Source organism: Haemorhous mexicanus, chromosome 1, assembly GCF_027477595.1.
Source record: "Haemorhous mexicanus isolate bHaeMex1 chromosome 1, bHaeMex1.pri, whole genome shotgun sequence".
NCBI classification, from domain to species: Eukaryota; Metazoa; Chordata; class Aves; order Passeriformes; family Fringillidae; genus Haemorhous; species Haemorhous mexicanus.
In genome coordinates, this window is record NC_082341.1 from 149,607,754 (window position 1) to 149,628,658 (window position 20,905).

At 41.7% G+C, this 20,905-nt stretch overlaps 1 protein-coding gene across 1 annotated transcript; it reads right to left on the reverse strand.

Moving 5' to 3' along the window:
• On the reverse strand, positions 1-20,712 carry OC90 (otoconin 90). Its single transcript, XM_059858686.1, has 14 exons — positions 20,484-20,712; positions 16,676-16,741; positions 16,403-16,462; positions 15,989-16,163; positions 13,295-13,407; positions 11,760-11,888; positions 10,260-10,301; positions 9,847-9,903; positions 6,778-6,828; positions 4,410-4,556; positions 3,962-4,051; positions 2,192-2,366; positions 1,089-1,195; positions 1-624 (listed from the first exon to the last, which is right to left on the reverse strand). The coding sequence occupies exons 1-14, from the start codon at positions 20,527-20,529 to the stop codon at positions 248-250; spliced, it is 1,635 nt and encodes a 544-aa protein (XP_059714669.1). The 5' UTR covers positions 20,530-20,712; the 3' UTR covers positions 1-247.
• Positions 20,713-20,905: the final 193 nt, after the last annotated feature.

A 20,905-nucleotide genomic window follows, 5' to 3' on the forward strand; every position in this document is an offset into this window, starting at 1 on the left:
CCAAGTGCACAGTTAACAAAAGTCAGTCTGATCATAACAGTTTTGACATAAAAAATCATGTGAAATTATATAGAACACTGTCCAATAATTATTTAAGGTAATATCTGACCTAGACAGATGCTCCATAGTGCTGACCTCCCCGCAGTAAGGAGTTAATACAGCCTAACACCTAATCCTAGTCTATGATTATGTCATTTGTGTGCTGGAGAGTGCGAGGCAGTGTGTAGAGGATGAGGAGGGCAGGTACTCAGTGCCTGGCTGCTGTCTTGGCCCTTCCCAAGCCCCTGGAGGCGGGTGGTGTTCTGCCCTCAGGGTTATCTGCCCTCGTGTCCCCAGTCCTGGCGTTCCCCAAGTGATGCCGCGTCCCTCTCCTGGCTCTCCGCAATCCGCCCCGCTGGGCCCCTTCCTCCTCACTGCTCTCCTCGGAGCTGGAAGCCCCTGTGCCTGTTTGGGTGCTTGCTGGAGGCCTTTCAGCAGCCTCCCCTGGGCAGGAGAGCTTCTCCTCCCGGCAGCCCTGCCCGTGGGGCAGCTTCAGGCTCGCGTTGAAGAAGGCAGAGGCCATGCACTCGGCCGCGGCCGTGTCGCAGGCACAGAGGAGCTTCTCACACGTGCTCCAGCCAATGCCTGAAAGAGAAGTTTCACAGTTCATCTCTGAAAGCTCTTGAACTTACTTCATGTATAATTTGCCACGGGTAGATGAGGTTTTGAAAATAAAATTTTCAAATCTGCCATGAATTTTAGACTCCAAAGTCACCATTAATTACCTAAACAAAAGCCTGACACCAGGTTGCTGGGCAATGGAAGGTTCTGCTGGCTTTAGTTGAATTTGTGAATGTAAAGACACAAATAATTATAAAATGTCTGAATGTAATTTTCTCAGCCTGACCTGGTCACATACACAGCAGTGTAATAACCTTTGTCTCAACTAGGAAAAAAGTTTAAATTTATAGTAAACATTGCTATTTTTTTGTAAGCTAAATGTTTCTGTCTCCATACTCAGCTCTAGCAGCTCTGTCATAGTGTCACTCAGTCTATCATGTTGATACTCTGTCATCAGGACATGAGAATTTCCTCTCACGCAAGCTTACATTTTGGTGTGTGATCAAAACATACAACTTCAGATCTCAAATTTCTTTCTGCATGGCATCCAAGTTTCTTAACTTGCTCCATACAGCAGTGATGAGAGAAGCAGCATCTAAAATAAAAAGTAGAAGTAAATGGAAAATACTTAGTCTTCCTGAATGCCAGAACACACAATTATTTGTGTGTCTTTATTTTCAGTGCCCATTAAAACTAAAAAATTTTAGTTTTCATACCCTGGATTTTTTTTTTTTCTATTAATAACAAAAATCAACCTAAGCTGTTCCTACTTTCTTCCTATATTTGTTCCTCCTTTCACTTTCCTCTTCCTAATTCTTTTCATGTCATGTTTTTAACAGGAGTGTGTTTTAATTTTAAGACACAATTGCAATTTGCCTAGTCTGCCATAAGAAGTGGCTTCCAGTATTCAAATCTTGGCTGGAAATCTGAAAACTGCATCATGGTACCCAGATCATGCCATCATCTAATCAAATTTTTCATGCCTGGGCTGTCTTGTTTGTGTATGAGTGCAGGAAAAAGGAGTGTGCTCTACTTGGACCTGATGTGCCCCAACTGTTCTGAACTTCCTCAGAGGAGGAGATTTTTAGCTGTAAATACAACACTCCCAGAGGTGCTTTTATTTGTGGAATTCTCTGCATTGCCCCTCATGGTCAGCCCTGCTGGCTCTTGGCTGCAGCTCCGACAGAACTTTGCTCCAGCTCTGCTCCCTTCTGGAGGACAGTGTGCCCTTGGGCAGATGTTCATTCTTCTCTTCAAAAGGCACTTTCCAAGCCACCTCTTAGCCAAGTGAGCCTTATCCTCATCCCTGTGATGTACTCCTCCTTCTGCTCTGCTCACCCTCCCATCGTTCACCTTCCTTCTTTGGAGTCAGGAAGTCCTCTCCAAAATATTAGCACAACAATAGAACGTGGTTTAGTCACATTAGAGTATTTTGTGTTTTATGTATTTAAGTGGACTTTTTTCCCCAAATTGTGACTTGACTACTGCTCCATAGCTATAAAATGCCCAGAAAATGATGTACTGATCTTCCTTGGTCCATGGGCACCGCAGTAACACCCACAGTTAATGGCACATACAGAGGAGCCCACACCTGTCCAGTGCATCAATGGGATCTCCTCTTCCCTCTTGGCCACAATAGCAGCCATAGGACTCAAATTCCTCTGGGCATCTCTCAGTTAAGCAGAACAGCATTTCTCCAAGCTGGGGCAGCTCCCTCTCCACTCTTCCACGTCCTCTCTCTTGCAGAAAGGTCAGTCGCTCGCACACTGCAAAGCAAAGTTGTTATTTGACACATCATCTTTTCACTGCTTGAGGGCTCTCTCGTGAAGATAGAAGTCTTTCCAGAGCTACTAGAAACTTTGAAGGACAACATTTTACCACCTCTAAATTACTGCTTCAGTCCATGAATTATGGTTCTTAGAGTACTGCTGACTGAGCAAGACAGCAAAAGGGCAAGGCAGTTTAAAAAGGAGAGAGAATCCTATGAAGATAGAACATACAAGTCAGTTTGGACTGCAATGGGAATACTTCGCAGTCCTTTGTAATCCTTCAGAGGTAAATTTTTCTTTTGGAATATTCAAACTCAGCTGAGTATTCAGTGGTTTCCATCTTGGTGATTTGGAAAATAGAGTCCTAACCTCCTGTGCTTCCACAGTGATAGCTGGGCAATGACCATGTTTTGCTGAAAGAAACAATATTTTTTTCTGTTCTTCTTTGAAATATAGTCCAATTTGTGCCCCTAGACCAAATGCAGGAGTGATCTGATGTAATGGCTATTGTGCTGCTGAGGGTTTGGCATCACCAAATCCCAATCCTAATATCTCTGTGACTCCCTCCACTCAGGAAGAACTGTTATTATGGGAATTAATTAATAAGATTTGAAAAAACACAATGTTCCATATCAGGAAAAAGACATCAAAGGGACCTGTTCTGGGACTTTGCTGGGGAAAGGATGTAAGAGACTGATGCAGGAGAAGGAGGGAGGCTGATTGCAGAAGGAGGGAGGGAAAGCTTCTGCTCCCTCTGCATCCTCCCTTCTCCCACGAGTAATCCCATCTTCCCCTCTGCAGCTCTAGACTGATTCCCTGCCCCTGTCAGGGTCAATCCTGGATTACTGTTTCCAACAGGAAATGCTGCCCATGTGCCTTCCTGGATCTTGATTCATTCATGTTAAATCCCAGAATAAACCACAGGCTCAGGGAGTTGATCTGTGCCCTCTAAAAGCTGGTATTTTAAAATTGTATTTTCCATTTTGGTTAAAGGTGGGGTTGATTCTTCTGCTCTTTTCCAGTTCCAGAGATGCTTCTCTCCATTGGGAAGCCTAAAAAGATGGTTGGGACAGTCCTTGAGTGTGGATTTATAGCCATGGCAGGTCTGAAATGCCTTAGGATCTCTGGGATCCCTGAGCAGGAATTGGAACAGAATCAGAAATGGTGAGAAAAAGTCTGACTGGCAAGACTGTGGCAAAAGGTCAGAATGAAGAGCAGGAAAATTTCTATTGCTGCTGCTGCTGCTGCTGCTTATAAAACAAAGCAACTTAAAGGTGTGATTAAATGACTTCCAATAAACAAAAGCAGGGAGAAACATTCCCTGAGCTCATTTTAGATACTGCACTAAATGAAAAACTTCCTTACAAGCTAATAATTAGTTTTTTAAGTGTTACTGACAGCATATTGGCAGAAGAGGTTAAAGTGATGGAAGCTTTTGCAGATGTCTTCATCTCCTCCTCTTTAGCACCAATACATGTGTGCTAAACTGGTTTAAACTAACAATAATATTTATATGTAATACATACCTGCTTTTAATACAGAGGTTGCTGAATATTTCATCAGATGTAATGGGGAAAAAGCCCTTTATTTACCTTTTCCTGCAGGTCCTCTTTCAGACAGTCCCAGGCCCAGAGCTATGGCAGAGGAAGGTGTGCTCAGGCCACTCTTTGCAGGGCTTGTCTCTGGAGAAGACAAATGCATAGATTAGACTTGTGAAGGTAGAATAACTCTTCTTTCAGGAGTGTGTGTCCAAAAGTGTATATTCCAGTCTATTATCAACTGCAGTCTTCTAAAATGTGTTCATTCTTAGTGGGAGGCTGTTTATTAGTGGTTAGTTAAGCTTTCCTGGTCAGGTGGCAGTGAGCTATCCTTTCCAGGACAGTCAGTGCTATTCATCCTGCATTGTATGCAACCTCCAGATTTAAATAACAAAATAGTTTCCTTCTACATATCCATGAAAAATGATGACTTCTCACATAGCTGTAACAGGAATAGGGGAGTGGTCTAAATTAGAAAAGGTGTAATTCATTTCTCACTTGCCTTTTCCTTTTGTCCTTGGAGGTGTGCCTGCAAGACTCCTGTTGGTGGGGACAATTTTGACTTGCATTGAGTTACTGTCGCCTGGGAATGAGGCTGGGGATGTGGTTATCTCTTCCACTGGGACCAAAGCTTCCATAAATCCATCTTCTTCTGAATAAGCAGAAAAAAGAAAGCAGAAGAAGAAACAGAAAATAAACAGCAAGATTTTAATTTTAGATAGCTGGTGAGAGTAATATCCTCAGGCAGAACCAGTGTGAATTGATGGTCGTAGAGAAGGAGTATCTGAGAGGAAAACTGGAAAAGCAGAGTATCCACACTGGTCATTTATGCACATCTCTTGCCTTTCAGAAGAAATGACTGTGGTTAACTATGACCAATTTAACTGCTGATTGGTTTGGGTTTTTTTAATTCTCTATGTACTGAGACAAAGAGCTTTGCCAGGTGCTGAAAATCATGTTTGCTGCTTAGTCAGCTGTACTGAGAGATAAAGTACAAGTGAGATGTCATTTGCTGAGTTATTTGCTTTAAAAGTATCTGTTCACCTGAAGTTTCTAAAACTGAGAGTAACATCAGTGAAAGAAGGAAATTATTTGATTGATGCAGAGCTGGGTGACTGAAGGGTTCACTGGGTTGTAACCACAAGGAAATATTGAGGGCAAAATAAGTTGAAAAATAATTATTTTCAGGAGATTCTTTATACTAAAAATATTTTAGTATTTGTTTTTAGATTATCTGACACTTTATTGGTGATCAGGAATGTTTTGTTGAATTTGGAGGTACTTAAAATCTTTTTATACCTTTTTTATATAAACTAATTTGTAAATGAAAACACATCAAATGGCTTCATTTCCTTTTCTAAATGTCAGTGTGAACCATGTGGCACTCACAAAATAAGTACTTTTAAAATACTAATGGGCATGTATTTTCATATTTTTAAATCTTTCTTTTTGAATTCTTTGGCTGAATTTATTGACTGGACTAAACTCTAATTCATTAAGCTTGTCCCTCTGATGTTCTGATTTTAGTATGTGTTGAAAATAACCTGTCACAGGATAAAAGAACAGATTAAAAGAAATTAAAGCACTGCTAAGAACACAGCAGCCATGAAAGGTGGCAGAAAGGGATCAATAGTCACACACTGGTTTTGATAGCTCAGCAAGGTGCACATTTTATGCCACTTTGGCAGTGAAATGTTGAAATGACAGTGATTCCTGCTGGATGTAAAAAATAAAACCAGAGTTTGGGAAATTCTACACTTAGCTAAGAATAGATATCACAAATAATCTCCTGGGAGCTGTGCAGACCTAAAGCACAATACACAGATTTTCTGGTACATTCAAGTTAATGTAGGAGAGCATTTAGTGATTTTGACCAGTGCTTAGTACAGCAGTGCTGAATCCACTGGGGTGGGAGACAGGGATATTGTTCAGACAGTGTAATCAGAGTCAAAAAATGACTGCTTTCTACTCTCAATATGCAGTTTTCTCTGACATTTTTCTAGTGGATTTCAGTCTGCCTGGATAATCTTTCTACACAAAGGGGCCAGAGGAAACTTCCAGATCTACCAAGGTGCTCCACTTTCAGCTGTGCCTACTGGTGAGGCTGTGCTCAAAGCACAGACACCTGCAAAAACTGGAACAGGTTTTAGACTGGGAGAGAGTTCCATGAAATTATCTGTAATAAAGGAGAAAGCAAAATCAAAATAAACCCTTCTGGCAGCAGATGCTGTGAATGTAATTTACAGAAACAATCATTATATCATTAAACCTTATGTGAAGAGGCTTTCAGAAACACTTGGATGAGGAGTGCAAATGAGTGGCTGGAGGCAAGGAACAGCTAATGCTTCTCAGCCAGGTTTTATTGTTTGTGTACCTGCTATCAGACCCTGAGCTAAATTTGATTCTCTGGCAGCCCTGTTGCTACCATGCACAGAGTTTTAACTGTGGTGCTTTTAGATGAAGAATTGCTGTGTTAGTCAAAAAAAAGAGGAAAACTGAGGGTCACTGACCTTTTATGGAGAGGATGGGGGGAGCAGGAGCTGTGCCTCTGTGGTCCCTTGAGGTAACTGTACAAAAAACAGAGGCATCATGGTAGTGACCTGCCAGCTGAATTTCTGCCATGCATTTCTGAAATTACTTTGACTTAAAGTATTATAAAGCTTAACCAAACAGCCTGGATTTATAAAGATGGTAATTAGGAGAAGCAAAGTGTTTTGCTGGAAGATGTGCAAGTCAGCAGAAGAAATATTATCCAGAAATCCTGTGCTGAAGATTTTTGACTGTGGCACCACAGAGCTTTATAAATGAAAATCCATCTCCACCTGTAGTCAAGAGTGCCAAATTTGTCAGCAAAATTTAATGACTCTTACCTCTGGCTTTGGAAGTTGCCAAGACTCTGTCACGGGGCTCAAAAGAAACCACTGTTGAAAACAGAAAATATAAACTCAGGAAACACATTGCCAGCACAGTCATGAACCGTCAGGCTGCTGAGAAGAGCTTTTTCTGAAAACAGGAAGATACAGACATAGCATGGAGAGATATTTGCCTGTTGTTCTCAGTGGTGTATTGATGGTTGTAGACAAAGTGATACTCATAAATTAATCTCATTGCATGCAAATAATTACATAGCACTAGCACAGGATTCTGTGATTCTATGAAAGAAGTGTAAATGTGGCTGAATTGGGAAATTCAATATTAAGTCCATTAGACAGACAAATAGACTAAACAGGACTAGGTCTGGCATCCCAGTGTTGTGCACAGAAGGATGCTGGGCTCCTTGTGAACATCTTGTGTTTCCCTGCACTGAGAGTCAGGTATGGATGGGCAGCCAAGTTCAAATACCTCCCTGACCTTGAACTTGTTTCCTTTACCTGATAAAATGATTTTCATTTGTCTGCTGCCTTTTGATAAATTATAAAAATAGCTATCAAGTGATCTAAAAAATCATCTCCACATTTTTTTCTGTATTGTTAGAATGTTGTGATGTGAAGAATAACTTGTTAAGTCCTTGGAATGAGTTTCTCAGTGATACTTAGCTTTGGTTTAATGAAGCTTCTTCAGTTGTCAATGTTGAAGATTCTTTGGGCTTAAAGAGGAAGACAACTGGTTAAATAGTAGGTGGTTCAATAGTAGGTGGTTCTCCAAAAGTTTCCTTCAAAGACTGACTAGCAACATTATCTATATTGTTTTCAGCTTTCTAAAATTCCTAATACAGGTTTTTATTTGTTGGCAATACTTGGAACCTTATGATGGACTGTGCCTCATTAGGGAGCAGGAGTAGCTGTTTTTTCAGGAAGTAAAACATTGCTTCAGAAGTGCAAATGCAGATGCTCTCATTCCTTCAGGAGCTCTGTTTTCTATCGCAAAGTGTCCCAGAAGCAGATAGAAAAACATGAACCAACATTGGAGCTGCTGCTAGGTGAGAATGAAAAATATTGTAAAAAACTACTTTGATAATCCAGGAGAGCTGTGAAGGAACAGCCAGCACTTACATTCAGCACAAAGCCTTTTCAGGTACCTACATTTCTGCAGGTGCTGCTATTTAAAAATATAAAAACCAGATAAACCCACTAACCTTTAAATACCAGAAACATTGTTTTTTAAAAAGAAAAAAAATCCATGTGGTTTTCATTATTCCAGATTCACACTTAGGGCAATGGCACACACAAAGGGGCACACTAAATCTTGAAATCAGGTTCTTAGGTTCTCAAATAATCCAGCTTTCCACCTCTCTCTGTGCAAGCTGGAAAGTGTCCCTGCCCACAGCAGGGGATTAGGAATGAGATGATCTTTAAGGGCCCTTCCAACACAAACCACTCTGGGTTTCTCTCTCTGATTTCCTGGGTTAAGCAGTGGCCTGGTTGCACATGTCAGTGCTTGTTGCTTCTGTGCTTGGCAGATTTGGGGTCTATGAACAGAGAATCATGGAATCATCAAGACAGGAAGAGACCTTCAGATCACCCAACCCAGCTGTCAGCCCAGCCCTGCCCCTGTGACCCCCAAACCACCAAACCACATTGCCAGCACCAGATCCAGACTCCTCTTAAACACCTCTAGGGATGGTGACTCCACAACTTCCCTGGGCAGCCCATCCAATGTCTGAGCACCTGGACAGTGAAAAAATTCTTACTAATATCTGATCTGAATCTCCCCTGTCTCATCTTAAGGACATTTCCTCTGATTGTTTCCCTGCAGGCACAGCAGAAGAGACCAGCACTCACCTCACCACACCCTCCTGTCAGGTGGTTGTAGAGTGCAGTGAGGTTCCCCTGAGCCTGCTTTTCTCAAGACCAAACAAACCCATCTGCCTCAGCCACTCCTTGTAAGAGATGTTCTCTTGTCCTCTCATGAGCCTTGTTGCCCTTCTCTGGACAACTGCAGCCCCTCAATGTCCTTTTTGAGGTGAGGGGCCCAGCACTGAGCACAGCACTCAGGGTGCAGCCTCATGATGCTCAGGGGTGATCACTGCCCTGGTCCTGCTGGTCACCCTGCTGCTGGCACAGGCCAAGATGCCCCTGGCCTTCTGGGCCACCTGGGCACACACTGGCTCCTGAGGCAGCTGTGCACCAGCACCCCCAGCCCATTTTCCAAACAGCTCTGGTGCCACTTCTCCCCCAACAGCAGTGTGGCTTTGCCTGTGATGGAGCCACTAAACAAGAGTGCAGCACCTAAACTGGGTTGGAGTCCAAGACTGGCCTCCCTCTCTGCTTCATATCTTGGCCCTCCCAGAGCTACCAAGGGCTTTGGGTGCTTCTGTCGCTGGCCTCTCGCGTGGCAGTGCTCACCATGCAGGCAAGAGGAGAACAGATTCTCACTGCAGCAGTGAGGTTTTGCAAGCACCCACTCCTTATAAGACAACCATTGATTGTAGCAGAAAAAAAAGAAGAAGAATTCCATGAGAACCACTCGGCCTTGTTGTTTGGAGACCCACCAAGGAGGCTCCAGAGTGAGGAAGTTTCAGCCTGGATCTCTTCATTACAAGTAAATAAACTAAAAACTGGTGGCTCATTGGCACAAACCATGCTCAGAATTTCCTCGTGCTACTGCTTGATCTTAATTAATTCACTATCTTTTAAAGACAAGAATATGCAACTGGCTGTGGGTCCAGTGGTTGGCACCCACAGAGGGCATCTCTGCCAAACAGCTCACCTGCTCCAACCTGTGTTCCCAGGGAAAAAAGGCTGTTTTGGTGAAAACAGGTTTTGTTGTAGAGTGTTCATTCTCAGCCCTTGGGAAACTCACTGTAAACACTGGTTAAACACATTACATGCACAAATTGAAAAATTGCACCTTCCCATTCAATCTTGAACTCCATCACCAAAACATTACATCTAGTTTTACATCAGTCCTTTTAGAAAGGCAGAAAGAAAGCAAATATCTTGTATTCTCTCAGCTTTTGGGAGCTGCAAGCAGGGCTTTTTTCACTCTAAGTTGCAAACCTTCTTCCACAGAGGCAGTCACAGCTCGTGTTTCATCATTCCCTTGATGAACCAACCCTGCAAAAAGAAAAATTTTTTTATTCCAGAAGCTCATGGCTTAGGGTGCTCCTTAGACTGTATCCTGGAATAACATGATCAGAGTCATCAAAAAGGAACTAATTTCTAAATATTATTGTGATTACAGCAGCAGTATGAAAATATTGCTTTAGTATTTATACCCTGCTGATACTAAACTCTATTGAGCTACATGCAGTATAATAATAGAAAATAATCCCAAAGAGTTTCAACCTCAACAAGAGGAATCAGCTGGCAGTCAGCACTCTTTAAATTCCCATTTCTTCAGCTTATTTTTCTGAGTATAAGCTGGTTTCAATTTAATACATTCCAGACAAAGAACTACAGAGGTGACCTACCCTCCATGTGTCGTGTTGTCAGCTCTCTCTTGCTGGTTGTTTCTGAAAGAGAAAAGTTTCTCATAAAGTGTGAGAAGGGGATTTTTTCACTGTTTGATCTGAACAGCACAAATCAGGAGTACCTTGAATGTATTCCTATTAAAGATTTGGTCAAATACATGCCCATTTCACTCAATTTTTTCTCTGTAATAAAGAACCTACCAAAATCTTTTGCCTATGGATTCATCAGATAGGGTTGGTTTTTTCCCCAAAGTCAGAACTGGACAGAACAGCTACACAGAAGAATTACAACATGAGTGAACATGTTTCATTCAAAGTTGCTTTTTTTTCTCCTCATCAAGAAATATAATCCTCATCAAGAAATATAATATAATTTAAAATTAGTAGAAGCATCCAGTGAACTAAAATGGAATCTGTTTTTATCAGCAGTGATAAAATCAGCAGGATTTTCCTGTTAGCACTGGACAATTTCCCTTTTACTTTTGGTGTGTTGGATCTACCATACTGTACATCAGGGACATCTGATCCCAGTAGAAGATTGTTGTCTTAAAAAAGGACAAAAAGCTGGCTTTGATGTAAACCTTCCTGAGGCATTTTCTTCTCCCTTGATGCATTCAGGAGGGTATGCACACATCCAGGGTGTGATTCTGGTGTGTGTGTCTGTCTGTCCTTAGCACTGGAGGCTGTGACTGTGACCCAAAGTTTTAGAAAAGCTAATGCTGCTTTTTCACATCTCCCTCCTCTTGGAGACCCAGAGCTCCTGTCCCTGCCATGCTCTGATTGCAATCCATATGAATGAAGTTTGTAATCCAGGCCTGTTCCCACAGGCAGGCATTTGGTCTTGCAGGGCTGGAATTTCAGCTACAGAGCACAGATCACTGAGTGACCACGGGGATAAACTTCCCCTTCATCCTTAGCAGGGCTTTTTCCTTTCAGAATAGACACCAAGTAACTGAACAGAGTAAGCCTGTTTTTGCATTTCCAGTCAGTCTTTTAATGGTTTAAGGGAAGATTTGGGTTAGCAATATTTTCAGCATTTCCTGCTAGTGACATCACCACAAGTATCACTCATTCATTCCAGATGGCAGAAACATCCTGAAGAAAAAAATTCTTCACATCTAACTGGAATTTCCCTGCTGCAGAGGTGTTCTTTGCACCCTGTGCACCTCCAGGAAGGTCTGGCTGCATCTTCTCTCCACGCCCCACTCTGTACTGAGAACTGCACAAAGATCCCCCAAGCCTTCTCCTCTTTCCTCATGGGCTCCAGCCCCTTCCCCATCTCAGAGGCCTCTCCTGGCCCTGCTCCAGGACAGCAATCACTCTGCCACCACCTTCTCTCCTGGTATTCACCCAAGGAGCATTAAAGGACAGGAGATGTGAAACAGAGACCAGATCTATGGCAGGAAGGCACCCAGCTCCTGCTTCATTCTCGTTGGGTCACGTTTGGTGCCAGCAGAAAACCTGGCAGGAGGGGGCACTGGGTCAGATCCCCGTTATTACCTGTAACTGGAGATGGGCACAAGGAGACATCCAGCCCATTCAGGGAGGAGTTGATCTGTGCATTCACAAAGCATTCAATGGCATCTTTGTCACAGGTGCAGAGGAACTGTTCACAGGGATCCACAGACTCTGGAAATGAAACAGAGATCCAAACAAGGCGCTATTGAAAAATCCTTTCCACCTTCTGCTTTTTCCTCCCCGTGAGGTTTGTGTCTGTATTTTGTCTGTCCAAACCTCTTTATACTGTGCTTCTCCATGCAAAACACGGACAAGTTTCATAGTCCAGTTCTTGTTTTAAACACCAGTTGATGCAGCCTGGCATGGCTGTCAATAAATTATTGCCTCTTTGGTTGTGCCTGCAGAGTATTGAGGACTACAGAGCAATGCTCTATTCTTCCATGGAAAGCTTAATGCAGCTGATGCTGCATTTAACATTTCACAGACTTCATTAAAATATTCCTCCAAACTCCAAGAAGTCACAATCCACAATTCAAGCCTTTCATGGATATGTGATTTGCTCCTTATAAAGAATCAAAGAACCTTAGAACAGCTTGGATTCAAAGGTGTGTTAAACCTCATGTCATTCCACCCCCTGCCATGGGCAGGGTCACCTTCCGCTAGCACAGGTTGCTCAAAGCCCCATCCAACCTGGCCTTGAACACTTCCAGGGATGAGGCATCCACAACTTCTCTGGGCAACCTGTGCCTGTGCCTCACTGCTCTCAAAGTTAAAAATTTCTTCCTAACACAAAGGATATGAAACAGTTCCCCGTGAAATACTATTTTCCCTCTTCAAAATTTCCTACCTTTCAGAGTTTAAAAAAACATTGTCTTTTTATAGCTGTCACACTTCTATTTTCTATTTGTGATGGGGACTGTATAGAAAGAGCTTAAAAAGCATTATTAATGCTTAAATGCACTTGGACAATTAGAGATTGGCCTAAATAACAAAAATGGTTTTAATTTGAAGCAAGAAATGATAATTGGATCAGATTGTTGCTTAAATAGGACATAAGGGTATTAGTTTGGAAATTCTGCTCCTCTTTGCTGATATCCTCAAACTATGTTCTAGCATATGGTCTTTTTTGAGAGCCAAAACTTGATGAAAAATTATATTACATCTTCTTAGGCATTAAAGAACCCCACTCTTGTCAGGTCTGTACCAGCATTGCATGGAGTAGCTCCTGTTATAACACACAATCTCTGCCCTCCCTGGTGATAGTGCTGTTGCTGAGGAGTGTGTGTGACCCTTTGAACAAAGAATTTTCCTCTAAGTGCAGGAAAATCAGGCATGGATGCCTCAGAAGAAGATTGTTTTTCAGGTCTCCCCTCAGTATCTGCTGCATTTCTGATGTGTGGAGTCATCTCCAGCAATGCTTAGTGGTCTTGCAAAGTAAGGCAAAGCCCAGGAAGAGGCTGCCTGTTGGAGGAGCTCTGGGAAGTGGAGTGATTAACTTGTGTATCCCTCTTCGTAGGTAGACCAGAATGAACTTCTGGTGAGGCTCCAGTGAAGCTCTTTTGACAGGTCAATCTCACCACAGGTCAGGTTTTTAGCAGAGCAGCTGACATCTGCAGAAATCTTTGATGGGTCCCACGTGCACTCCATCTCCAGCGCTTCCTCGTAGCATCTGCGGTGCTGAAAACAGCATCTGAAAGAGGAAATGACAGAGAGGTCAAGCCATTCAGTTTGATCCCCAGACAAAAGAAATGCCAAGTGCTGCCTTTCCCTGAGTCAGGGTGGCAGGACAGCCATGGCTGCATGCAGAACTCCATGGTGGGAGCAGGTCTGCCTGCTGTGGGTGACCAAGCCTTTCTGTCCTGCTGTGGCTCCTGGGTGCTTGCAAGGACTTTATAGACACTTCATGTAAGAAATCCACTGCCAGGGCACAAACACTTCCCCTCAGCACTGTCAGCTCACTGACAAGCAAAGCCCCACAGGTCAGCCCTAGAGATCTTGGGCTGTCCTGTCCCAACTTTCCTCACTGCAGGTTTGGAGAACTAAACTGAACCTGGCACTCATGGAGGGTTAATGGCTCTTTGGCAATGTGAATTCCTGTGTCTCATTGGGGCTATATAAATACATGCAGATTTGTGCTCTATTTCTGGTACTTCTATGCAACAATCACAATTGAAATGCACCATTTAGCCATGGGAAAGGGCCATGAAATATTTTTCTCACACTGGAGTAAAACAGTTTTCTCCTGCCACTATACATCACAGGCAGTCAGAAACCTTGTGTTTTCCTGCCTCCCTGCTGTCCTGCCAAACTCAAATTGCCTACAGGACCACTTCAGCTTTGAGTAGGAATAAAAAGTCAACTAAACCAACAAGCTCTTCTTCAGTCCTCTCCTCTCTTCAGCTCTTTGTACAGAAAAATCATCTCCCCAACACCTCTGTGCACTGACATCAGCCGTAAATGAAACTCCAAGGAAAACAATTTACCCCAGGTAAAATTGTTAGGTAGATGAAACAGTCTTGCTGTTAGATTCTGATTGAATACCCTCTTTTCAGAGAAATGGACTCAAAACACCTCTCTGTTACTGAGTTGCATTTGTCCTGGACAATGCTGAATGCAAGGACAACATGAAACTCCAAACCCAGCATCTGCTGCCAGGAAGGCTGACACCTGCTCCTTGCCAGGCTCTCTTCTAAGGAGCCCTTCTACACATGCTACACATGCACTTTTTCACCTCCTCTATCTAGAAAGAATTTTATATTAATTCACTGACTGTATCAATAAATAATTATCACAACATTTTATTTGTCTTCACAACCAGAGAAGGAGTCCAAGGAATATATCTAAAAAAAAGTGAGGGCAAAAAACATTCACCAGAAAGGCCTGATGGCTCCTCTGCACCACAAATTCTACTGTGCTTTGTTCCAGGGATGAGGATGAAATCTGTGAGCTCCATCAGGAACAGGGTTTTGAACACCTAACTTGTGATGTCTCAACACTCTCCTGACTTTACCTGAGGTCTAGTGAGGTGTTAGCATCTAAAAGCTCCTCTAACTGCATAAGAAAACTAACACTAACTCTCTGCACTTCTTGCTTGTTTAGAGATTCACAGTTGCATCAACATTTACTGCAACAGTTAATCCAAAAATTCACTTATTTTCCCTTTGCAAGCAGGGAAGGGATTGTTTCCCTGTCATTGCAAAACATGGATTGTCTTCTGGGTCTGCTTCTCTTTCACAAAGTCTGTGGAGGCTCCTAATTTAGATATGACAATGAGCTACTCTGGGAAATGGGAAAAGGTTGCTCTTACAGGCACTAGCACTTTCCCATGCCTTAAAAACCTGCTGTGAGGCATTGAGTCCTTTTCTGTGGACCAGAAGTGGCACAGGCAAGCCCCAAGATTTGCAAAACTATTTTCTAAGAAATAAAATCAGTGAAAAAAATTGCAACACTGTGGGAACTGTCTCTTGGAGAGAGAGGCAAGCCACTGTTTGGAGGCTCCCTTGAACCAAGAGCACATCTCTGTCAGTGGCAAAGCAATAATCAGTCTCTGTGTGCTGCACATGGCAGCAGGAATTCTGTGCTGATAGGGAAACCTCACCCCAGGGCTGCAGAACAATTTGTAAATACAAACTGGCTGTGTGGGTGATTCTCAGGACAAACCTGCTGATGGATGTTTCTGCAGTCTCTGGGTCTGTGCTGCTCTGCACTAAAATGAAGCTGAGTGAAGCAAGAGCCCAGCTGCTCAGCTCTTGGGTATTAATCCATTGAACTGACTCAGGCTCCCATTTCAGGATGTCATCACAATTGTTCAGAAAACCTTTCACAGAGAAGTTCTGTGGCTTTTTTCCAGTGGCAGGGTTAGATCTCCATTTTCCCAGCCATCCCATGCTGCAGAGTGGATGGATCAATTTCCACCTATCTATAGGCTTAGCCCTTTCTGAGCCATTGCTGTCTTCACTCAGGGAATGAATACATTACATTGTTGGAAAACCCATTTTCTTCACAGGCATGGATGCATCTTGATTCTCTTTGAATTTCCTTTCACATCTCCTGCTGATATAATTAAACAACTGTTTGACTGTCCTGGCCTGAGATTACATTTTTTCTCACTAGAGCCAGATGGTGTGGGTCTCACTTACCCCCAAATAAATCTGTCTTTCTATTACTGTTTTTAAATTATTTATACAGGTGTTATGCTTTGGGTAATCAAAGCATGAGGTCCTTTTCTTGCCAGTCAGGGCAGAAAAGGACCTCTCATGGATGTGACTTACTCATCAGCTTCATCCACAGGGAGCCCTTCCATCTCAAACCGGCAAGAGCAGCCATAGTCCTCGAAATCCCTGGGGCAAAACCCAGTGGCACACTTCATTTTGTTCACAAAGTTGAGAAGGGCAGGGAAGTTGGTGAAGATGGACTGTAACCAGGTGAAGTGAGAACCCAGGCAGTCTGGAAGGAGAACAGCCATAAAACACCTGGTAAGTGGAGGTGAGGCAGTGTGGGTGACACAGAGCCCAGACCAGGCAGTGACACTGGGCAGTGCTTGGCACTCAGCAGTGTTTAGTGTTACAGCGGTCTTTGGGGAGACCTGCATCCACAAAAATCCCTGTTTCATCTTAGTAAATATATAAACCAAACCCCACAGGATTTCTATTCAGAGCTAAAGCACAACTGGAACAGGTACGTACCAAAAAATAATGCAACACTTTCCACATTTTGAAAGACTCCATTGAAGAGTGTGGCATTGTCTAAATGAAAATAAACAAACAAACAAACAATGCTTATTTTAAAAAAAGTTCTTTTCTTCCCCTGGCAGACTTCCCCTAGTCTCACTTCAGTTGTTAAACCATTTTGAGATGAGTCCCTAGCTTTTTGCTCACACTTCCCTGGGATGCTTCTGGAGTACAAGGATTCCCACTGCCATGCAATATTGCAGAAAGTAAAGCTTAAACCTTTCTTACTCAAGATTCTTTCAGGTGTGTTAAGCAGCTCTGGCAGGAATGCTGGTGGCTCCAGTTCTTGGCCACCTACCTCAACAAATAAATTTGAGAAGAAAAAGGTTTAAATGTAAAAAACCCCAACAAACCAACAAACAAACAAACAAACAAACAAACAACAGCAACAACAACAACAAAACAAAAAACCAAATCAAAACAAAACAAAAAAAAATCCCCAAAAGATCACAATTACCAGCACCATATATTTCATTATGACACACTGCAGGCATTTTGAATTCCTTCATACACTGGTAAGCTGATTTATCAAAGACATGAAGCACTTGCTCAGCTCCTCCCCCACCCTGGGAAGCCCAGAGCTGTACTGGTGTGGACTGGTGTGTACTGGTAACTCACACCCCTTCAGCTCAAAACCCAGTCTCTCTTGAGCAGGTGTTGCTGCTGAGGATGAGCTAACCCTTCTGAACAGCAGCCCTTTCTGGGACAAATTGGTAGAACTATATAAAATTGGTTTAGTGCCCACCTATGTCCCAAGCACTCTGTGACCCTGTGCTGTAATGTGAAGCAGGGTTTTTTGAAGTGATCTGGTTTTTCTAAGTCCTTCTTGGCTATTGCCTTATTGCCTCATTCTCTCTCTTCCTGTAACTCTCTATATTTTAAGCTTCTTCCTTTTGATGATGTCATGGTAGATTTGGCATCTTTTCAACATTTCCACTTTTTCTGTTGGCCAAATCCTGAATTAGAGTAAAATCTAATATTTGTTCTCTCCCTTCCCATTTTTAATCTGTTTTTTTCCTCTGCATGATTTCAGAAGACAGTGTATTACTTTGGATTTATTTAACCTTGTTTTTTTAAAAAATGTAGTAAGTAAAGGGTATTTGCTGTCTCAAGAATCTATATATTTAAAACTGAAAAAGCCCATAGTGTTAAATTCATGGCATAACTTATGTCTCAGAATAACTGGCATTAGGAAAGCTGTCCTTTGTCTCTAAAAAATTCTGGGAAAGAGCTGACAGTTGTCTTGCTCATCTGTTACATTTTCCTGCAATAAATATAGGTGTAAAAGAGGAAAGCAGAGTAATGGGGTTTTTAGATAGGAGGCTTAACTCTATGCTTAGTAAAGCATTAAGAAAAACAGGATTTTTTATTTTTTTTACGGATCATATATAAGTGCTTTCTCAGGATGTCCACAACTTTTGTGATGTGAAGAAGATTTTCATGGTAATACTCATATCCTCCCAGAAATTAATTTCTCGAGTTCAGTTGCAGAATATGGGCACAGGATTGAGTGAGTCAGGGAGAGATGCTTCCTCTTGTGTTTTCCTTATCCTGAAATTTTTGGTCACAATGAAAAGCCTTTAGATAAAGAGCAATCCATTAAAAGTGTCCTTCTCTGCAGCAGGACTAAGAGGAGCAAATTGCTTTCCACAAACCAGAAGAAGCCTCCCAATAAAGGCTGGTCTTTTCACAGAACTGTAACAAGTCTGTTGAAAGCTTCATTGCCATGAGGAATTCAGCTTCAGGCAAAACAATGGCTTTCCTTGCAAAAAACCAGCATTGAATGCTATACTTGTACACATGCTTGCTAAAGATAAACTAACCCTTATTTTCTGGCTTAAAGCCTGTATTTCCTCTGCAGTAACAAACATCACCTGGGCCAGGTTCTGCCAAGTGCAACTGGAAGCAGGTTTGACACACTGCATTACACCACAGCTCAAACTAAGTGTTGAAGAAGAGCCATTAATCATTTGGTCCTTTCAGCAAAATGTTTGGAAAACATGAAAATCCCATGGAGTTGAAATGTGTCAGAGGAGAAAATTGACAAAGCCATATTCCAGGGGTACTGGAAGCTGTGATTGCTCCACTATCCTTCCCTTGCAATTAGTTCTTCTGAGCAAACTGAACTGTGTACACCCAATTAACACATAAATGTTTGAAGTTCCCCTGGAGAGGAGTGTCTGCTCAGCAGTTTGGTAAATCATTGGCTCTTCAAATCCTATAATTACAAAGAAAAACTTTTTTAATTGTCACCAAGTCAAGATCAATGAACTAATGTTTGCTAACAAGATTGCTTACTTTTGTTTAAACTGGAGGTGGGAGGAACAAGGAGAAAATACCTTCTGGAGTAATTATTCTCTTTTCCTCTTTTGGTAACATGTATTTGGAAATACTGTCCTATGTAATTCCCTGTAGAGGTAGTGAAATATTTCACTACAAAAATAAATTCTTTAAATCCCAGAAGATCATGGGGATGCCATCTTGTCTCACCTCTCCCCAAAACCTGTTAAAAAATTCAGTATGTTTTGAGGAGACTCCTGTATGATACATCATCTCTTGGGCTTTCCCATTGTACCCCTTATCTATGGGATTTCTTTTAATGTTATGTTGCATATAAAATTGTTTCTGCACTGCATCTGTGATTTTCCTACCTGACAACATTTTTCTGAAATGTTGTATTAAAAAAGCCCATTTAGAAACATCACTGCACCTCCAGTTGTCTTTTTCAGCCATGGCTCACTAAAATGTCCTAATACAGGGCATGGATGCATCCCTTAAAATCCTTGGGAAGCAAAAATTTCGACTAAGCCAGAAAAAGTCAGGGTGCAGCAAACCCAAACTATTTGATTTATTCCAGGTAAATGACATCAATTCCTCTCAAAGATGCTATTTCATGCACAGATATTTGCTTTAGTCTCAAAGCAGAGATCAGTGGAATAAATCCCACAGAAATATAAATCAATAATCCTCCCCAAACCTAAACGTGGTAACACTTTAAATATGCATGTTCTGATTGTATTTAGCTAAGGGGAAATAATTTAAACACTGTTGCACAGCCTTTTAAGGTTTGGGGGATTTTTTTCACATGTTTTGTCAGAAAAATGTATGAATGTCCAGATATTTTTGAGTGCAGTACCAATATAAAGACATATCTATTTAAAATAAATAGATAGTGCAGGTATTTGGGCATTTGCTGTCACTGCAGGGGGAAATGTGAATATTCTCTCTGATTTCTCTCTATATAATAAGAGTCTTAAGGTTCAGCTTCATAATTTTAGCCTGTATGTTTTTTGTTAGACCTGCTTAATTTCTGAGCTGCATTGCAAACAACCCCTCAGAGGAGAAGCAACTGGTGAAGCTGATGAAGGTCAGTGCAGAATTTTTCTATGCTGAGATCCTGAGTTTTCTCTTCCCTTTAGAAATAACCCCATGGATTGACCAGAAATGGTGAAAGACCTTCTAAGAGTCCATCTCTTCTCTTGCACATCATAACTCTGACTGACATTCCTACCCAGGGCAGAGACTGCAGAAATTTGAGCTGTTTGCCCATCCCTGACTCGGAGAAGTTCATTCACTCATGACAATAAAATCTAAAGAGTGAAATGAAGAAAAAGCTATTCATACTAAAATTCAAAAGAGGAGCTTGAGGTGGACATGGGTTCTATTTCAGGATGTACTGAACAGTTTGGAGAATTAAGACAATACAAATGTATTTAATGAGTAGAATCTCTTTATATGAAACTTATAAATTTGGAGTCTTAATGGCTTAAATAATGACAAAGTGCTAGCAAAAAGAAGTTGCAATTTTTTGGTTGTATTTTTAACCCCACTACATATTTTGTTGCTTCACTACAAGTCCTGAGAAAAATATTTTATGAGTACTTCATAAAGAAATGTCTTCAAGTGCATTTGGGTGTCAAACACCAAAATTTGAGCAGAGAAAAGGTGTGTTTCTAAGGGACTGTTTCCAAATGCTCATACTTAAATAGTATTTTGACAAAATATCTAATAATCATAAAAATACATTGCCACTTACCACTGTACACCACCATGGACATAGACACCAGCAGAATTACAATCATTTTTTGTTTAATCCAAAGACAAGAAAAAAGTCACACAGCAGACTGGTGTGCCTGGTGAGTCAAGTAAAATATTAGACAGAATGTTATCTCTTCAATCTGGGATTGGGAAGACACCATCTTGGGAAATCATTCTTTTGTAGACTGCATATATTTCTGCTTGATAAAATTCACCTTTTACCCTTATCATAGTAAATGTACATATTACAGGAATTATGAGCCTTATATATCCTTATTTTACCAATGTTGTCTAAAAGTCTGACAAGCAATATTTATTTTGGTATTGCTTTGAGTTAACAGACTATGAAGCTGCCATGTAGCAATAAAATGGTGCTCTTGCAGTTTCTTTTGTTTTGCAGTTTTCACACCTTCCTTCGTC